Source organism: Rhea americana, unplaced genomic scaffold, assembly GCF_003343005.1.
Source record: "Rhea americana isolate MKP2758 unplaced genomic scaffold, rheAme1 scaffold_196, whole genome shotgun sequence".
Taxonomy (NCBI): domain Eukaryota; kingdom Metazoa; phylum Chordata; class Aves; order Rheiformes; family Rheidae; genus Rhea; species Rhea americana.
In genome coordinates this window covers 1,038,250-1,057,747 of record NW_028186105.1, presented here as the reverse complement: position 1 = coordinate 1,057,747, position 19,498 = coordinate 1,038,250, and the positions used below count along the sequence as shown (strand labels likewise).

At 52.1% G+C, this 19,498-nt stretch overlaps 1 protein-coding gene across 1 annotated transcript; it reads left to right on the top strand.

Annotated features, from left to right (window-relative positions):
* The first annotated feature begins 2,092 nt into the window (after positions 1-2,092).
* Positions 2,093-5,946, top strand: CCL19 (C-C motif chemokine ligand 19). The gene is made up of 4 exons (XM_085303072.1): positions 2,093-2,223; positions 3,492-3,615; positions 3,986-4,082; positions 4,871-5,946. Exons 1-4 carry the CDS (start codon positions 2,166-2,168, stop codon positions 4,889-4,891), a joined length of 300 nt encoding a protein of 99 aa, XP_085159198.1. The 5' UTR covers positions 2,093-2,165; the 3' UTR covers positions 4,892-5,946.
* The last annotated feature ends 13,552 nt before the right edge of the window (positions 5,947-19,498 follow it).

The window sequence follows — 19,498 nt, the reverse complement described above, 5'->3', positions numbered from 1 at the left end:
TGGACCCTAGCAGTGCCTGGAGGTGGTTCTCATGAGGGGACCCACACCACCCTGGTGAACTTGCCAGCCCTTGGGCATGCTCCAGAAGCAGCAAAACYCACTGAATGTGCAAGGAGCCCAGGGTTCATCGTCAGCTCCCCCTGCACTGCCGCCTGCGCGACACCGCTCTGGCAGAGCCCCTCTTGGGAAGAACGGGCTCCAGATTAAAAGAGTTTGTTCCCAGTGGTCAGCAGCCAGCAGCTATCATCCTCCCTGCTGTGGGCTGTCCTCAGCACAACCCTGGGAAGATCAATGGAAACCAGGTCCAAGAGCCAGCCTGCATCCCCAAAACTCCCAACAAGGCTGGGGCTGATGACTGATGCTAATCCTCTGCTGCCTACATTTCCTCTCTGTCAGCCAAGATGTCYCTCTGATAAAGAGGGTTTGTGAGTGATAAAAAGAAGCAGGTGCTGACTGAAGTTAATCTGGTACATCCTGTTTTTACTGTTYGCCCTGCCCACTGGCACCTTCCTAATCTGTCTGTCATGGGGATAGCCTGCTGGGGCATGGGAGCAGTTGGATACAGGGCTTTGGTGCATCTCTCCCATGGTGGGAGCCTGTGGTGGTGCAGTGACAGGGGCATCTTGGCTGAGGGCACAGCTGGRGCCTCCTCTTGCTTTTTACTGTGGATTGGTGAAGGGCCAGAGTTCTCTAGCTGCAGGATTTATACATCCAGGAAGAGCCCAGGGAACCACTAACCTATTCAAGTCTCAACCCTGTGGCTTGTCACCAGATGGGTGCTTGTCACYGTGTAAGAGCTCCGCAGCGCTCCTCATCAAGGAGCAATGAAAGGCCAAGCCTGCAGCAAGGGAGAAGGTGGAGGGACAAAGATCTTGCTCTATGGTTTGGCCATCTTCACTGGGAACATTTTTTACTGGTAGCTAATGGGAATTTCCCCTGATGCAGCTTGTGCTGCTGCTTCCCACCCTGTCCCTTGGCCCCTCCAAGTAGGTGCTGACTCTGGTGCCTCTCCAAACCCATATCAGGCAATTGCTGATAACAAAGAGACCCCTTCACCTTCCCTTCCCCAGGCTGCACAGACCAACTGCTCTCAGCATCCTGTATGCCATCTATCAGGACTGAAGCAGGCTGGTTAAGGGACCTCACCGCAGGAGGCACTGACCTGATGATGATCCATCTTCTCCARGAGAAAATGGTCCTGAGTGCAGGACTGCAGTGCAGATTTGCAAGAGAAGCACTGGTCTTTGCCCCCTGTAGTGCCTGCACAGCCAAGGAACTGCTCTGCAACAGTGCAGATAGCCTCCGCAGGGATTTCTGCTCTTGTGTCAAGAAATTTGTTTCCAGAAAAGTCTGTAGTTGCCATTGGTTGCTGGCCTGCTGGCTGAGATGCCTGGAAGCATGCTGCCTTTTGACAAGTGAGCTTGTGGCCTTGGAGCAGAGCACGCAGGCCGGATCTCCTCCCTGCCAATGCSAGCATGGAGATGACCTGGAGCCAGAGTGGTCAGACACTGTGCTATAGATGTGCTGAGCACCCAGGCTTTGGGGAGGGCAGGAGGAGTCAGCTGGCTCCTGTGACTGGGTCAGGGAGACCCAGGGGATCAAGGCAAACCCCAAGAGCCGAGCAGCAAAGCAGATTCTTCCAGCACAGAGACGTATCTTGGGAGAGGGTCTGAGGCCCTCTTTCTGACCTCAGAAAGGTTGATGAGGGTTGACCATTTGGGAACATCTCAGAGATTTCTTGGAGGAAGCACTGGGAAATGTGCAGGATGAAATCTCAGATGGGCCTGCCCTGGRCTCAAATGGGCTTTCTCAGGTGGAGGGGACACCAGGGCAACCCTGGCTCTGACCAACAGGCCCTGTGCCCAGGCTACCATCAGCAGAGAGGACATGAAGGTGTTTGCTTCCAGACTGGAGAGCAGCTGGCTGCAGGAAACACAGCCAGGACCTTTGGGAACTGTTAGAAGATTGCAACCCAGCCTCTGGCAAGACTTGTTGCAACTTCCCACCCTTCTATAAAAGAAAGTGAAAGCCACGGACTGGAAGGATAAATAGGCAGCGGAGCACCAGCATGAGAGCACAGGGAAGCAGTTCAGAGTGCTCACCTCTCCTGTCCGGAGGACCGCTGCCGGCTCCCAGCCCAACTCCTGCCTGAAGTCAGCAGCAAAATGCAGCACCCGAATCTGCTGTGCCTCAGCCTCCTGGTGCTGGGATGTGTCCTGAAAGGTAAGAGGGAACCTCTTTGGGTGCTTTACTTGCAGAAGGGAAAGGAACCAGCTTCTTGTCCCTTTTTGGGTTTCCAGCAGACATTTAGAAGAACCCGTCACTGGGACTGTGTCACAGCCCTTCTGAGTCTTCTGCTTGTATCCTATTCCAGAGGGACTCTGTCCTGCCCAAAGTCCAGGAAGGATCTTGCAGGGCAGGAAGGGGAAAGGCTGGACTTGGGAAAGGCTGTGGAGCAATCCTGCCTCCCAGTGCCCTAGCCCAGTCTGTGCAGACCAGGCTGGGATTGCCTCAGCCCCACATGCCCCTGCCAGAGCAGGACTGGTGTGGGTCCAGCACACCAAGGGAAACGTGTTCCTCTCTGGCCTGGGAAATGAAGTTGCCTTTTCGGTGTGGGGTAACTCAGGGGATGAGCAAGTATCTCCTGGGCCTGCAAAGTTGTAGAGAGTTATAGGCATCCCAGGGCATTGCCAGCCCTGCTGGGCATTAACAGTTGCTTGGAGGATGGCTGGGTTCCCCTACGCTGCCATGAAGTGCAGTCACATCCCTCAGCTGTAACAGGACTGATTGGTGTGGGGTGGGCTGGTAATGGGGTAATTGCAAAAGGAGGTATAGCTTAAGCAAATACAGACAAAGTCATTCCTGCCCCTCAGGGACAGGCGTTTTCTGCGTCTGTATCACGGTGCCCCAGAGCCAGACGAATGCCTTCATCCTGCCCTGCTGGCTGGCACACGCTGGCTCCAGGGAGGCAGGAGGCAGCCACATGTGCAGGAGGGGTGCTCTTCTCCAGCCTGCTGTTTCTCAGGTTTTTTTGCTTTCTGTTGGAAGGAGGCAAAGGGCTCCCAGCGCGAGGGAGTGGATCCAATAAAACTCGAGCGTGCATTTGCGATCAGGGCTGTGTGCAAGGGCACGGCTCGTGGCAGGAGCGGAAGCACTGAGCTCTGCGCTGAGCTAGCATGGGCACCATCCCACTCAGCTCTGCACGGGGCAGCCCTGTAGCCCGTGGGCCCGTGGTTCACACAGATTCTGAGTCCACCYGCTTAGACAACAGCAATATTCCCTAGCTAGAAATTGCTCCTGCTTTTCATACTCCWGCCCAATTTGTTGTTCCTGAGCTCAGCCTGGCTGAGTGTAGAGAATTCACTCCACCAGTGCTGGTCCCAACGGACCAGGGCGTAGGGAGCTCAGACTGGCAGGAGCACCTGGGGTGGTGAAGCTGCAACTGGTCTGTGGGGAGCAACCTCAGCCCACATGTTACATTCCTCCCCCAGTGTCCAGCGGGAACAACGTTGTGGACTGCTGCCTGAGGACGAGTGAGAATCCTATCCCATGGTGGATAGTGCAGGACTACCGGATACAGCTGGTGCAGGACGGCTGTGTCATCCCCGCCACTGTGTAAGACACCCAGGCTGGCCATGCCCCAGGGAGGGACCCTGCAGGGAGGGAGGCTGAGCAGGGTGGAGAGAGGCTATRGAGAGAGATGAGGCAGAGTTTAGAGGTGAGGGAATGGAATGGATGGGGAAGAGAAGGGAATAYCTTGGAGATCAGAGGCCCAAACAGAACAAGAAAGACCTGCTGGAAGGGGAACACCTGGGAAAAAAGACAGGGAAGAAACTCATCTCAAGGCAGGGCAGAGGAGTGCAGTGCTTTGCCTTGCATCCTGTGCCAGGGCAGTGGTGGAGGCGAAGGGTGAGGGCTCAGGCCCTGCTGGAACATCACCAGGGAATCCTGCTCAGGTCTTCCTTTTCTTCTGTGGGCCTGTCAGGTTCATCACCATGAGAGGCAAGCACCTCTGTGCCCCCTTGCAAGCCCCATGGGTGATTCGACTTCGAGAGAAGCTGGACACCAGCTCCACCAGGAAGGTAAGAGCTGGCCCTCAGCCTGCCTTGGCTCAGCTTTGTGGCTGGGCATTGGGGCAGCCCGTGGGCAGGTTTAATCTGACACCAAATAGGATTTTCCCAGTCTGACTGGGGTGCTGGTCAGAGCCAGGGGGATGTTGCAGCATATCATGGATAGGCATGGATAATTTGTCTCAGTTTCCACCCCTCCTCCTTCCAAGTCTTCCACCCCAGATAAATCTGGCCCTGGCACTATCATAGCCAGTAACTATCTCCTACCAGCCTGGCAAAGGTGACTGCCTCCAGGGCCTCCCTGAGCTGAAATGCTGCATGTACMGCTTCACAAGAGCAAAGGGACAGTTTGCAATGAGTTTAGTGAGTGCTCTGCAAGTCCTCATAGGCAYGTCCATGACGCTAGTGGCAGGCAGACCCTGCCAGGTCCCAGCTTGCCACCCTGCCCCAGAGATGTGGCACTGCTCTGATTTGGGAAGGCTGCAGAAGAGGAGCAAAGCAACCCTCACCTTTTCAGCTGCACCTCCCTGCATCTTTTTTGCAGTTTGGYTTCCCACAGCAGTGTCCATTGCTTGGTGGTCCAGGAAATTCGGATGCCAAGAGGRATTATGGCCTTGTGCAAGGATACCCAGGATGAGGTTGCGGTGCTTTTGTAACCAGATGCACACAGCCGTCCCTCCGCTTTGCCACCGCGGTTTGGCCAGCGGAGGAAATCCTCAGYGACTGCCCAGACACCAGGGAAGGGAGTCCTGCCGCTGAGGCATCATGCTCACCCATTGCTGGATTTTTCACTTCCCTAGGCCAAATCTCAAGGCATATAGGCTCTGAAGAAGCCTGCAGCTGGACCCAATGCCTGTAGCCGGGGCCAGCTCCCATCTGTGAATCYGAAGCTTGTGAAGCCGGCCTGCTTCCCCTTCCAGGCGCAGGGTGTGCGGCCGACCCTCCTCAGGACTTGTGCTAGTGCGYGGGGCTGCACAGAGCCCCGCCTGCTCTCTCTTCTTCACTCTGTCTCCGATGTGATTGAGAAACCTGCGTCCGGCTGAGTCAGGGGCTACTGGACTGAGCCCCCAGCAAGAAGCAACCTCGTGAGCAGAGCCAGGTTGGTGGCATGTGGGCTGCAGCTGCCCCAAGCCTCGGGGTTTTGCCTCCGCTGCATTCAGGAATGGACTGGAAGCTGGTTGGTGGATTGTTCTGCAGGATGAGTTTGAGGGGTCTCAGCCTTCCCTTTGGAGCAGCTGCTGTGGCCTCCAGCACAGGCTTGTTTGTTCCTAATTYTCCATCCCCATGTCTGGGCCTGAGCTCTTCTGTGGCCTAAGAGGAGCTGGCAGGGCAGAACAGTGCAAGGGCCACAGGGAAGGATAGGAATAACCTTCACTAGCCATCCACGGCGTCTGTCTCTCACCACGTGTGACCTGGACCCCCTCAGAGCACAACACTGCTGGTGCAGTTCCACTCTCAAGCCCTGCAGTTTTTCCTTTCCTGCCTTTTCTTACACAGGTGGAATTGGAGCCAGTAATGGCAGTGCCGGTGGCTGTGGCAGCCAAGCAAAAGTGCACCGGGTTTGCTCAGCCCTGCCATCAGTGGGTGTCTGCAGTGTGACACTGGCATCTGCTGCAGCGCTTGACCCATGGCCTTGTCTGCCTGAGGAAAATGAGTGATGGGCACCAGCATGATGGTGACAACTTGTGTGCTGACTCCTAGTTGCAGCGGTTCGGAAATAGGCCAGTTATCAATGCTTCACTTCTTCCCAAAGTCCCAAGCTCCTTCCTGGCCAGTGACGTGTGAGAAGCATTTGCAACATGCTCAGGTGTTTGCTGCTAGATCTGTCTGAGGCAACGATTATGGGTGCAACCTGCTKCTTCTCTCTCTTTCTTATTTTGCTGTGATTTTGTTAAATAAACTGAAAAAAAAAGTAAACAGATGGTTGACCTGCTTTGTATTTGAGTCCCAAATCCAGCCGTGAGCATGGGGGTGAGACAGTGCCTTGCAAGGCTTGCTTGCTTGCAGTCAGTGCTCCCTCTTACAGCATGGGGACAAGGAGGCTGAGCTGGGCACCGGGAAAGGAAAAGGGACTTTCAAAGGGTGAAGGGCACTTCTTCCAGGAGCTGGGCTTCAGATCTTTTCCAGAAGCCCCTCAAAACCGTGGTCCAGCTGCTGCCCTGCTATGTGCTGCTAGACAAGGCTGCCTGAGCTGGTCTCTGGGAGGCTGTACCGCTTGGCAGAGATGGGTTGAAGAGGAAAATGAGGGAGTATTGCGCCGTGCAGATCAAAGCAGTACAATCCCACTGCACGGYTGCTGGGCCAGCACTCCCCAGCTCACAGGCAGCAGAGCTTCTGATGTGGGCTGCTGTCAGGAGCGTGGGCAGATGCCTTGGGTCATGCAGCTACAGGAGTGCTCTGATGGATCATGGACAGCAGGGCGGGAGAAAGAGCACAGATGCCAAACAGTAGCACCTGCTATGGAGCTGTAGGAACAGGAGCTTTGCCCTTGTGTCAAAGGGAAAGTGAGGCATAACAGCTCTTCCAGTCCCCCTGAGAGGCTCAGTGCCATCTGGGTGCTAGGGACAGGAAAGAGATTTTGGGGAAATGGAGGCTGGCAAAGACCCCAGGGAATCCTCAAGGATGAGTCATAGAGGGCATCCACAGGCTCCTGCCCCATGTCACCAGTGAGCTTGGGASTCCGTGGTTGTTTTGCCACTGTGCCTTGGCTCTCCTGGGTTTGTGCACTGGGACTGTGGATAGTGAGGTCTCTCAGGATATGTCAGTCTGCCCTGGGACTTACTGTCTCAAAGTAGCATTGCATCTCATCCAGGCCATGCAATGTTTGAATAAAACTGTTTTGTCTTACCAAAGCATTGGCCAAATGTGCACAAGCAGGGTTAGACATAGCTGGCAGATACCACTGCTTGCCACTGTTGCAAATCATACTCTTYCTGCTGAAGGCTGCAGTGTCAAACATGACTGTCCACCTAGTTAAATTTTTAGCACWGTGCCTCGCATGGTTTTGGTCCCAGCCAACTGGCAATGCCCCATTTTGAGCTGGGCACAGCCTGGAAATGGAACCATTCCTGAGAGGTAGGAGGGATGTGACCACCTTGCTCAAAGAAGTTTCACATTATGGACATGGACTGGTCTGTGCCAGCTGGCCCTGGAGGCAGGGCCRGCACAGACACAACCTGCTCTGTTCAGCTGGCTGTGGCTTTGTCAACTTCCTCTTTGGAATGGGGAACAAAGCACCTTCCTGATGGGCAGGAGACCTCCTCAGAAAGAGCTGGGGTTTATCAGCAACTGGCCTGTAAACAGCACTTCCCTATGTGGGGGCAAGGCCAGGGCAAAATATGAGATGGGCTTCTACCTGGTCTGGATGCTTTACTGGGCTTCATTGCTTTGAGGGGGGCATTTGGATCTCCTGGGGTTCCCTCTTCCATGACTGTGTGCATCGTATGGATGCTGGGATCAAGGCCATCACGACTATGGGATGGGGACATGCTGGGATCATGACCATCATGGCTATGGGATGGGGGCACAGCACCTTCCAGCAAACAAGCAGCCACAAGTGAAGGAGCCCACACAGCCACTGACTTGTCCTGAGGAGGATGCCCATGGTAGTGCAGAAGCTGGGCTGCACAGCCCTTTTTCTCTGCTGGACCACTTGGTCTGATGTCAGAGATTTTAGTTTCAGTTGCGACACCCCCCCCCTCCAGGCCCTCCTCCATGGTATCTGAGCACATGTAATGCCCTGGGATCAGCTGTCTCTTGCTTTCCCAGAGCCTTTGCATCRGCTCTGTCCCAGCTCATTAGATTTAGTGACAGTTCCAGAAACCCAATCCTGAGGAGGAGGAGGAAGAGGAAGACGGCTGGTATGGGAAGAGGCCAAGACAAACAGTGGGAGCGGGAAAGGAGAATAACTGGTGCTTGCTTTGGCAGAAGCCTTCCTGCTGCTCGCTCAGTGACCCAGTGAGGGGCCATGCCTGGGGAGGGGGAGGATGGTCAGGGTGGATCTCAGGCTGGACTGAGCTGCTGCAGCTGGTGCCTGGGGTCCCAGAGGACAGAGGCTGCAGAAAGGGACTGTGGCAGCAAGCCTGAGACAGATTAGGTTCATCCTTGGCTAGAGGCTCCCCTGGCAAAGAGCAYAGTGCTCTGCAGCCTAGCCCAGTTTCTTGCAAAGTTGAGGGAGAAGAGGCATGCACCAAACTCCCTAACATTGGAGGTAGGTTCCCATTTCCATCAGGACATGCAGAGCTGCTTGGCCAAGTTCCCTGTAAGAGTGTGGCTGCAAAGCCTGTGGATCCCAGGTCTTTCAGGCCAGTAAACATGCCCATCTCAGCAATGCAGCTGTACATCACAAATCCCTTCCAGGTCCTTGTCTTTTGTATGTGTGATAACGTAGGCCCCAGCTCCACCACCAGACAGCCCTGACCCCTGGGTGATGGAGCAGCTGTGTTAAGACAGGGGGACGTGCTGTCCTGGAGAGCAGAGCCCACTGATCCAGATCAGCCAGGACTGAAGCAGGTATGAAGCCAGGCTGGGTGTTCCTCCTCCAGCCCTGCAGCAGCTGTCCCCACTCCAGAGCCTGTCTCTTGGAAATCTGTCAAAAAATGGCAAGGCTCAGTACTAAGTAAACTGCAGAGTGAGTTTTTCTTATAAAAAATGTCAATGATCTCTTTGGAGGGAAGCAGTCACTTTTCTTGAAGAAAGTGGCCAAGCACTGCTGGGTCAAAAACCTTTGGTCCCAGACAAGAGCAAGTTTCAGTAGAAGTCTTCCAAGTCTTCCTATTTTTTTCTGTCTTCCACCATGTTTGTCTATTCTTTTTTTTTTAACATCACCTCACTTGCAGAAGTTAGTGTGGCAGGATCAGGATCCATTGCAGTATGATGTTGACACGCCCTCAGAAGCTCTGGGGTTATGTTGCATGGATCAGTTTGTGGTATTCTGGAGCACGGATCAAATCGCACACAGTCCTTTATCCGTGTTAGGGACCTTCATTTCTCAAGTCATGGACTAATAAGACATTATAATCAAAAAGCTTTCCAAAGGAGTTGACAAAACAACCTCTTGCCTGATGACTGTGCACAAGACCAGGAAAGAGAAGCAAGGCTGCAGCTATACAAGCAAATTAAACATGCTCTGGGCTGTTCTCTCCCAGGTCTCACAGCTGGGATCAGGAGAGAACTTCTGTCTCTTGCACATGTGATGAAAGCTGTCTTGGATGCTTCCCAGGCTGCATTCAGGGGATGCATGACACAGCAGGCACCATCTGCCCAGTTGACGCCTTAGGGTCCAACCTGTCAATGACATTCCTGAATAGGAGGTAGGAGAAAAGGTATAGACTGGTCCATAGCAAAGGCATCTCATGTTGCAAAATTTGCTCTTGGAACGACTGGAGAGCTCTGGTCCAGCTGTCTCCTGTTGCTGAGCTGTACTGTYGTCTACTTAGGTGACAGTGTTAAATTCTCCAATGGGAAGCTGCAAGAGGCAGCAGTGCAGGAGAATGGAGAGGCTTCCCACTCACCCTCTGGCTTGCACAGCTCCCAGCAACTGCAGTCAGTGTTAGCCCTCCTGGTAATAACCGACCACAGCAAATCTACAAGAAGAGATTCTTCTTCGGACAAACACAGAGAGCCTGGCCAGGCCTGAGGCAGAAGAGGCTTGGCCCTGTGCCAAAGTGCACCCTCCTCTTAATGAGGTGAGGTGAGCAGCATTGGCAGCATGCTAAAGGTTCCTTCACCAGCGGAAGGGCTAGTGCCTGCGCTTGTGTTTTCCTCTGCCTGGTGCCATGACAAGGGGCTGCTCTCCATGGACACAGCTCCCTTGGCACCAGTGCTGGATCTGACTAGCAGGAGTTCAGGCACCTGCCTAGGCTTTCTGCTCTCAGCAGCTGTGCCAGGATGTGACCTGGTGGATGGTTGGGAAGGGCAGGAAGACAGGAAGTGAAAAGCCCCATTTGTCTCTGCTCATCACACCGTTCATTCTTGCCTAATTGACAGCCCATGTGGATGATGGAAAGGATCCAGGACTGGCATCTATCCTCTCCAGGTCCCTACTTGCTCCCCATTCTTTTCCAACATGTTGTCACTGGTGCTGCTTGTCTGGACACTTTCACCTGAAATTTATCCAATGGGCTGATGCCAGTACAGGCTGTGGACCCCTGAGTAGGACTCATCCTCCCTCTGGCACCATCCCTGCAGCCCTCTTCCTGTGGCTGGACTGTCTCTGGTGGTATTGTCCAGTTGGGCATCTGAGGAAGCAGGAGGAACTTTTATCCTCCAGACTATGCAGGGTCAATTGAAACCTGCTCAGCTCATTTCACAGAGGCCACCAGAGAACCAGTTTTTGACAAGAAGCTTGCTTAGCTACAGCTTTTACACTGGCCTGGAGGAATCTGTTGCCCAGGCTCTGTATCCATCCCCAGGTCCCCTTGGTGACAGTCTGCCCCTTGAGATGTGCTGTTAGCATGAAGACTTGGTAGAAAGCATTTGCCTTTGAGCACAGGAGTCAGAGCATGGAGAAAGGTGGAACAGAAAGGGATTTTAGGTTCTGAATGCACCCACAACCCATGTCCTATGGCATGATGATATAACCTGCTTTTAACCCTGTATCCATAAGACTTTTTGTTTCATTCCTACACAAACTGTCCAAGGGCTTTGAGCTTTTCCACCTTGCCTACTTTTAGTCTTATGTTGCTACAAATGTAGCAGGCCATTTTTTACCTTATCCTGAGACATAGCAAACTCTCAGGCTCTGTTCTCTTTCAAATGGCCTTTTATATATCTGGGCAGAGCAGATGCTTGGACTTCCCACATCTGTGAGGGACCTTCCCCTCCAGCCAGCCCTTGCTGCAACAGGACAAATCTCAGGCTCTTTTGAAATCAAAGGATCTCATGGGATTTTGATGGATGCTCAACCTGCATGCAGATACCCACTCACAGAACAGAGTCCGTGGAACTCACACCATCAGCAAACACAAAAAGTGGCTGAATATCCTCCAGTGCTTCCTAAGAGCAGACACAGAGAGCGCAGGGCTGCAGTCACAGATATGGGAGCCGTGTCCTGCCAGCCTGGCACCAAGGGGACCTGGGGATGGATACAGAGTGCGGGCAACAGGTTCCTCCAGCTCAACATTGGCACAAAAGAGCCAAGGGCACAGAGAAATGTGGTCTTTCTGTGGGCAGATGACTGCACTGGGGAGCCCATTGGACAGGGTGGACCCCAAAGCACTGCATKTGCTGCTCCCCATCTGCCCAGCTGCATCCTGCTGATGATCCAACCACCTCTGGTTCTCATCACCCATGAACTGTGGTGGCAATACTCCTCTCACTTGCCTGGAAATGCTGGGCCTGGGGCTTCCCACTCCCTTCCTGGATCTTTGCAGGACCCACCCCTGACTAGAGCTTTTAGTTTTGTTTCTCCATCATCTTTTTGGTTTCATTCTGYCCTTCAGAGCCTGGATTTTTGATTAGACTCCTCCAAAGAAATAACTCAAATGAAGCGAGGTGGATTTCCCATAATTCTGGCTCGTCCCCATCCATGTATTGCACATAAGATCTGGGGTTATCACTGGAGTCTCCTTCACAGATGTCAGGCACTGTAAAGCAGTGCAAGAGCATTTGCTGGAGAGCAAGAACAGGTCTCCTGGCAGTGGAAAGCCCTGAATGCCCACTATTCTCCCACGCACCAGGGAGCACCCTCGAGATTCCCCCTGCACTGATGTGGTCTGGCTACTTGGTTGATGGTCCCTAGGACTGGAGCAGGGAACTGAGGAGCTTTTCCTAACACAATCTCAAAGCCTGGCTCAGGACCCTGGAGTCAAACTGAGCCCAGAAGTTGCCTGGTATGAGGACTCTTATACTCATGGAGAGCTCAGTTCTGTGCATTTACAAGGAGCTGATACTCCTGCTCATTGCAGTGTAGGCTCAGCCACAAGCCAAGCTCACCCTGGCATGGAACAGCACCAGATCCCAGGGCCTGGAACAGGACCAGATCCCAGGATCCCAGGATCCCTGTCCTCACAATATGTTTGTGCCATGGAGAGAGAGAACCAGAGGCTGAGAAATTACCTGGGGACATCTGGGATTCAAAAGCCTGGGTTTGCGCTTCCCAGACACTGGTGCCACAGGAACCTCCTCTCACTTGCAGGCTCATGTTGCTCCTTGGGGAGCATGGCCTCCCTGACAGTGATGTTGGACATGCAAGGCCAGGAGTATCTTATAATTCCTCCAGCCTATACATCTTAAAGGATTGCCTTGAGTTTGCTCTCCTTCAGCTGTAGAAGATCTGTTGAGATAAGTACTATCTCAGCCAGAAGACTGCTTCTTCCTGGGGTCTTTGTTCARCTCTAGCTCGTGCAAATATCTAATCTCGGGTTTTTCTGTCTCTCTTYCTGCTTGGCGTTGTGGTGCCCTTGCCAGTACTTGGGAACTGAGATCAGGGGGGTCCTCAGTTAGCTGGGGATGCTTTCCTCCAGAACACCACCTTGCCTGCCTGGGGTGTGTTATCTCCACCAAAGGCAGAGCAGTAGGAGGCAGGTGGCTCAAGGGAGACCAGAGGAGCCCATAAATGGGTCTGTACTTCTCCCTGCCCATCATGAACAAGGGTGGGATGTGGAGTGGTTCTGGATCATGCTGAAAGAGCCTTTCTGCAAAGGCTATCTGGGACACAGGGTCCAGGGATAAAAATAGGTCTTCTGGTGATTCTAGTGACGTTGGTTTGTCCCTGGTCCCCTCTGACCAGCCTTTGTCTGTGTGGTGGCCATTCTGTGACTCTCTGGAGGAATTTAAGGTCCCAGACAGCTGTGTTGTTTCAGAGCAGATCTGTAGCAGAGATAAAGGTGCAGTATGGCTGCTTGGTGTGGGAGGCTTACCCTCTTCAGCCTTCAGTCTGCTTCCTCCACTAAATACATCTCTCCTCAGCTTTCCCACAGAAAGCAAGATTTCCTCCTTGCAGATGTTTTGGCTGGGAAAACCCCTCTTCTGCTAGGCTGTGCACTGACTGTCCCCACACTCTTAGCAACTTTGTTTACATGCACATTCATTAATCTTGTTTAAACTATCAGGCCATCAGTTCCCACTCTCTCTGGGGAGATGATGCTCCAGAGAGGGAGCATTTGCTTTTGGGAGTCTTCTGAGCCTCTGAGGTGGTCTTTGGCAAGGAAGTCAAGTGTTTTTCTTGAAAGACCCTGCAACTTGTGGTTTCCCATCACCACCTTTTATTTATTTGATGCAGCTTTTGGAAAGGCACTGGTCAGTATTTACAGTGACGGATAACAGCCACTATATTGCAAAGAACAAAAGCAGAAGTGTCCTGGATACACTACAGCTACAGATTCACCCTCTTCTCGCAGTGGTTGGTTTCATTTCCCAGCTGCTGCRCAATTCTCCAGCATCTGCCTCTCCCTCCTGACCAAGACCAGCTACCTCCAGGGAATTCCTAGCATTGGAGGCTGGAGGGTTGCCAGGTTTTGTTGCCATTTCTCACTTGGGGTAGGGATGATCTGCCCTGTTTAGGTTGCATTGCCCCCTATCTCAGCATAGACGCTAGGAATCATGGATATTTTAAAGGATGATGGGGAATGGTTGAAGTGAAGCTCTTTTCCATGCTGATCTKGCTTCAAACTAGACTGCTAACTAGCCCTGCTGATAGGAAATCAAATGCAGGAGGCTCTTGGCAAAAATGAGTATCTTTTAGCATCTTGTGTGCTATGGGATCAGTGTTTAAAACAGTGCTAGTGTGGTCTGAAGCAAATAATGACCATAAAGAGCCATTGGTTAGTCAACCTCATATCAAGAAGTGTTCAGATCTGCAGTTCAGCCCGGAAGCAACTGTGGTGGTGACTGGAGAAATGGTGACAGCACTGCAGCTATTGGGATGTGGAAGAGGGGGTTCAAGTCCTGTAGCTTGCTATCAGTGCAGCCAGGCTCTGCCTCTTTCCTTTCTGCAAGGACCACATTTTAATTTATCTCTGAGCTGTGTTCACTGAGGATCCTGGGAATTATTCATGAGTGATTCTGTGTTATAAGAGTTTCAAAATCCACTCTTGGCCAGAGAGATGGTCCTGGAGAAGAGCAGGGGATGGAACATTCGGGCTTTGGAAAGTTGTGAGCTCATTTAGGAGGCCTGCAAAGGAAAACAGCATAGATCAGACATCTGGACACCCTGACCTCTAAGCACAGACTGAAGGAGCTTGAGTTTACTGCAGAGGCAAGAAGTTTCTAGGAAGAGACAAGATGGTCTCCAAACGCATAGAAGGTTGCTGCAAAGAGGAGGTGAACTGAGCTTACTTTTCRTATAACATAAAATCACAGGAGACCTTGAGGTCAGACATCAGGGGGAAATTCCTTTTATTCAGAAGAGGCAGCTGGGGAAATGCTGTTTTCATTGCTGGAAACTTTTACAGTTAGAATGGTGCCTGATAGAAAAATTTAAGTGGCACTGGCCTGTTCTGGTCTATTAAGTTCCCAGTGGGAGAGGTGGGCTTTCTCTGATTTATGTCATTTCTCCAAGGGCTGCATGAAGTCACAGGGAATGTGATCTTGGGGACCCCTCTAGAAGGAGGAGGTGGAAAGGGAGAGTCACCCTCTGAATTCCACACTCATCTTTGGAATGTGTGACATGAGGCCACAGGAAGCTCTTCTTCCCTGGTGCAAATCCAGGAACTAACCCAGCRCCCACAGCATGAAGCTGTCTTGGGAACGTGCGAAGAGTTTGGCAGACCTGGCTGAAGGAAGTGGATGTTGTATCATGTCCTTGAACTCCCTCCAAAGCCAAGCAGGCTGTGCAGACGCCGACAGCAGAGTGAAAACCTTCAGCAGCAAAAAATTATGTCCTTACTATCACTAGAAACCATCTGGGCCACATGCTACTGTGCTGGTGGCAAGGATTTTGGCAGCTTTGGATCTGTTTCACCAGCACAGCATGAGACCTGAGTTTGGGAAAAAAARGCAACTCGAAGAGAGAAAAGTGCTCTTCAAAGGAAATGTGAAGCCAAAGAGTTTAGCATCAAATGCCTTTTGAAAGCAGCTGTGGTGCCTCTTTCAGAGTTAAATAAAGGCTGGTTTGAAGTGGGAGAGCTGCCTGGCAGGACATGCTGTTCCCATCTCACCAAATGTATTCCAGACCACCTGTCTTTGCAGGGCTAGGTTCCCCCCAGAACTACCAGAGAAATCATGGTGGAGCTAAGTGTTTTGGTGCTCTTATTCCAAATGGCAGGCATGTGTCTGTGCAGGACACGCTGGGCACAACTTATTCCACTGCTTGCTCTGCCCTAGATGGAGCGGTTCACCCATCTAGCAGACAGGAGGGTTCTCTCATCCCAAAACAGATCACATTTCTTCCTTGCCTCTCCGCCAAGCTTTTGAGTCAGCCTTGGTGCAAAGTCTTCAGAAGATACAAGGAACTTACAGAGGGTATGAGATCTGCATTGTGTTAGGGGTGGGTGTCCCTGGTTCTCATCAYCTGGGTGCTGCACATACGTGCATGTAGTTTTTTGTCAAAACAGGCTGGGGTTTTGAAAAATGGAGGATTGGGAGACAGTTGTGTTACAAACTGTTTTGTTCTCACAAAAAGAGACCTTTTGGGGCTCCATCTCCCACTGCACAGCTGCAGCATGGAGCCATGCTGCAGTGCTGCCTCTCCTTCAGCACCTCTCATCTCACCTCACCCTGGAAAGTGCTCCTGGACAGGGAGGTTTCTTTAAAACATAGTGACCCCAAGCACGAACTCCCTCCCGCAAAGTGGCTGCCACTGGCTGAGTGTTTGCCAGGCCCCTGACGCTCATGACATGAGCCTCATGCTCATATGTTGAGGGGAGAGAAGCACTATAACGCTTCTTCTTTCTCTCCAGAGGTCTCACAGAGGAACCTCTCTACCTGGTGGTTTTATTTCCATCCTGTGATATCTCGAGATGAGGATTTTTGAGTGGGAGACAGTTTTGAGAGTTTGGCTGGCAGATCGGCACTGCCTGGCCCTGCGCGTAGGTCCAAATGGAGGTTGTGAGATTTGGCTGGTGAAAGATAACAGGGTTTAGAGGATTTTGACCAAGAAGGGCCCTGAAGTGAGCATGCCTAGCACTTTAACAGACTGAGGAACAGCTGGAGGGACAAACATCTGGAATAGGACCAGAAGCCAGACACACTCCTAAACAAAAGAGAGAGACGGCCTTGAGAAGAAAAGAGACATGTAAATGGAGACAGAAGAYACCAACGGCAGTTTGAGTTTCTCTGGATCTCATTTGTCTTCCTTTGCTACAACTGTCTAAAATAAATGCTGGGGGGCTGTGGTGCGCCACAACACGCCGGGCCATTCATCACAGTCTGTGCTGGCAGTTCGGACATGCCCGTGCAGAGCAGAAGCTCCTGGCTGTCTCGAGGGGCTTTGCCTCACTTGCATCACCCATTTTGAGGCTGCAGCCTTTCCCATTCTGCGTGCAGGCAAATGCAAGCAAACAGCTGCTTCTTTCAGGCAGAGCATTAGCCTCAGCCCTCCAAATGTTACCCCACGGTCCTTTTCTACAAGAGCTCCGGCTGGATTTCAGTAGGATCATTGCTCTCTCTGCTCATAGCTCAGTCCAGAAGGGAATTCCTCACAGGGCTGGATCTCTCCCCTTGCAGAGTATTACTGATTACAGTCAGACAAGCCTTCTGGGTCCTCCACACTGATAATTCCACTTCCTTCAGCCAGTACTTTCCAGTCTGAACTGTCCCARTCTGCTTGGTGTTGCTTCTTCTCTTTGGGAGGCTGGCTTTCCTGTCCCAAACAGTGTGAGTGAGGGTGGAGGGCGGGTTAGGGGCAACATTTTGACATTACTCTGCTACCAGGGTCTTGCTCTGAAAGCGAAAAGAGCTAAGCTGAGTACAAGCTCTTCTCTGAAGAGAGTCCACAGCTCCATGCCATACTTATGCAGGCTATCAGGGACAACATGGATGAAGAGTCAAATGCAGAAATTCCCAGGTGAGCTTTTTTCTTGGCTGTAGGGACACACAATCCCAGAATCACAGAATGATTGAGGTTAGAAGGGACATCTGGAGATCATCTAGTCCAACCCCCCCTACTCAAGCAGGGTCACCTAGATCACATTGCCCAGGAGTGTGTCCAGTCGCCTTTTGAGTATCTCCAAGGAAGGAGATTCCACAGCCTCTCTGGGCAATCCMTTCCACTGCTCAGTCACCCTCACTGTAAAGTTTTGCCTCATGTTCAGACAGAACTGCGTGYGTTTCAATTTATGCCTACTGTAAAGGGAGCTGGAGGAGGCCCCAGAGGCAATGTTTTCATTCCTAGCCTTCCTCTGGGACACCTCTGCCTGAGGATTTCCAGGCAGGGTGTGACCAGAACCAGGAACAAGTAGTCAGAGAGAGTAAAGTCAGAGTCTGTGGAGACAGAACTGGCAGGCTGCAAAGGTAGCACTGAGCAGGAGAGCTGGGGAAGTCTCTGAAGCAAACGATGTATCAAGCTGGTATTCCTACCAGGGCACAACAGCAAAGAGTGGAAAGTCCCTGGATGGCTCTTCTGTGTCTGATAAGGCAGTCTGGCTGTGTGCCCTGCCCAGGATGGACTTGCTTGCAGATCCTTTGTTACAGGAAACAGAGGGGAGAGGCCTCAAGATAGCAGTCAGAGTGATGGGAAAATAAAGCAGGCTCCAAGCACGGCCACAGTCTTAGCTGTGCTCTTGAACTACATGGGGAAGTTGTTGCGAGGTGCCAGAGAGCAGGTCTGAGGAGCTTCTGGCCTGCAGATTGGGAGAGTAGCACTGAAGCCCACTTGGCCATTGAACTCATCTCCTCTTTCCTGGTGCTGATGGTTATGCCAGGACCCACTTAGAAGTTCACTAGCCCCCTGGAAACCATGAAGGTCTTTTAAAGCTTCCTCCTCCCACTCCTGGGACCCAACCCAGKGCCCTTTGTCCTCACAGCTAGAAATATCCCCATGTCCTGCTGTAATGCTCCTGGGACCAGCCCAGCTACTCTTGTGCTAGTGTTTTACATAGGCTTGAAATGATCTGTGTCCATCCCTGAAATTATCAGGTTGCAAATTTAAAAGAAATGGGACTGCTCTTCTCACACCCTGTGTAGATAAGTCGTGGAAACCTGCAGCACAGGATGCTGGGGGGGGGGGGCAGATGCTCAGCCAGGGACTAGTAAAATTCACCAGGGTAAGTACACTGCTGCCCACCAAACACTCAAGTCCCATGTAGGCTCCTCCTGGGCAAGTTCCTGTGCTAGTGACTACTGGAACCTGGGAGGGGACAGCARAGGAAGAAACAGAGGAAGATCTGTTTTACTCTGTTTCTTGTGCTTTTTCTTATGTATCTARTAGTGGTGTCTGCTGGAGAGAGATTCAGGGTGATACAGCCTCTGCCCTGACCCAGGACAGCCATCCTTATCTGTGTCCTATGTTCTTTGCACTACTGAATTTCATCTCACATCTACTACATTCATTTCCTCCTGTAAGATACCCTGACACTCCTCCGAATTATCAGTGAGTGTCATTAACTTGCTCCCACATTTTATGTTATTGCTCCACATCCAGCCCCATCAGGTTCCCAGGCAGATCTCCAAAGGACCGAGGATCCTAGTCACTGCCCTTTCAGAACACCCTGCTGCACTATCCCCTCACCCCCTGACTTATCCACCTCCTTCACTAATCCTCACCTCCCCTGGTAYTGCCAAAACCAAACAGCCTCTCTGCCTGCAGTCTTCCTCCCACTCCCATGTGCCTCATGATGCACCCCTCTGGGCAGGATTTACCAGGCAGACTAACTGTGTGGGTAAGTGGGAAGCTTTGGTTTAATTAAGGTACGATTAAAATGTGCCAGGACTGCACAAGGCAATGCAGGAATCAGGTCTAGCACTCGTGTGGGCAGCAAACACCTGGATGAAGATGGGGAGTTGTTTCATGCTGGTGCAGAGATGTGCAAGGAGGCCAACAATAACAGGGTCAGGATTGAGAGGTCCCAGGAGAGCGGGAAGGATCTGCATTTGGGAAATGGGGCTGTGTGCCAGGATGAGGGGTACCAGCAGTACTGAGCTAGCARAGCACTGCAAGCGGCCCTGTCCTTGCTCCCCAGGAGGTTATCACCTACCAAGTGCTTGTCACATCCTTAGGAAGTGGTTCAGCTGCAGACAGAGCCATAAGCTYTGTCTGGGAGGGGGCATGCCAGCTCCTTGACCTGGCGTCCTGCAGGGCAAGAACTTCCCTGGCTCCCGGCACTGCCTGAACAATGCTGAAGCAAATGATCTTGCCTTTCCAAAAAATCCCAGCTGACAGAAAAAGCCAGCCAGCCGCCAGGAAAGAGAAGGAAGGCACTGCTGAGCCTCTTCTTGCCTTTATCTGGGTGGGCATGTTCTGTTCCTGGCCATGAGCATGCATCAAGACATCCTGGAGCCTGACAGGAGCTGGCAACCAAGAAAAGCAAACTGGAAAGATCTGTGCCTGA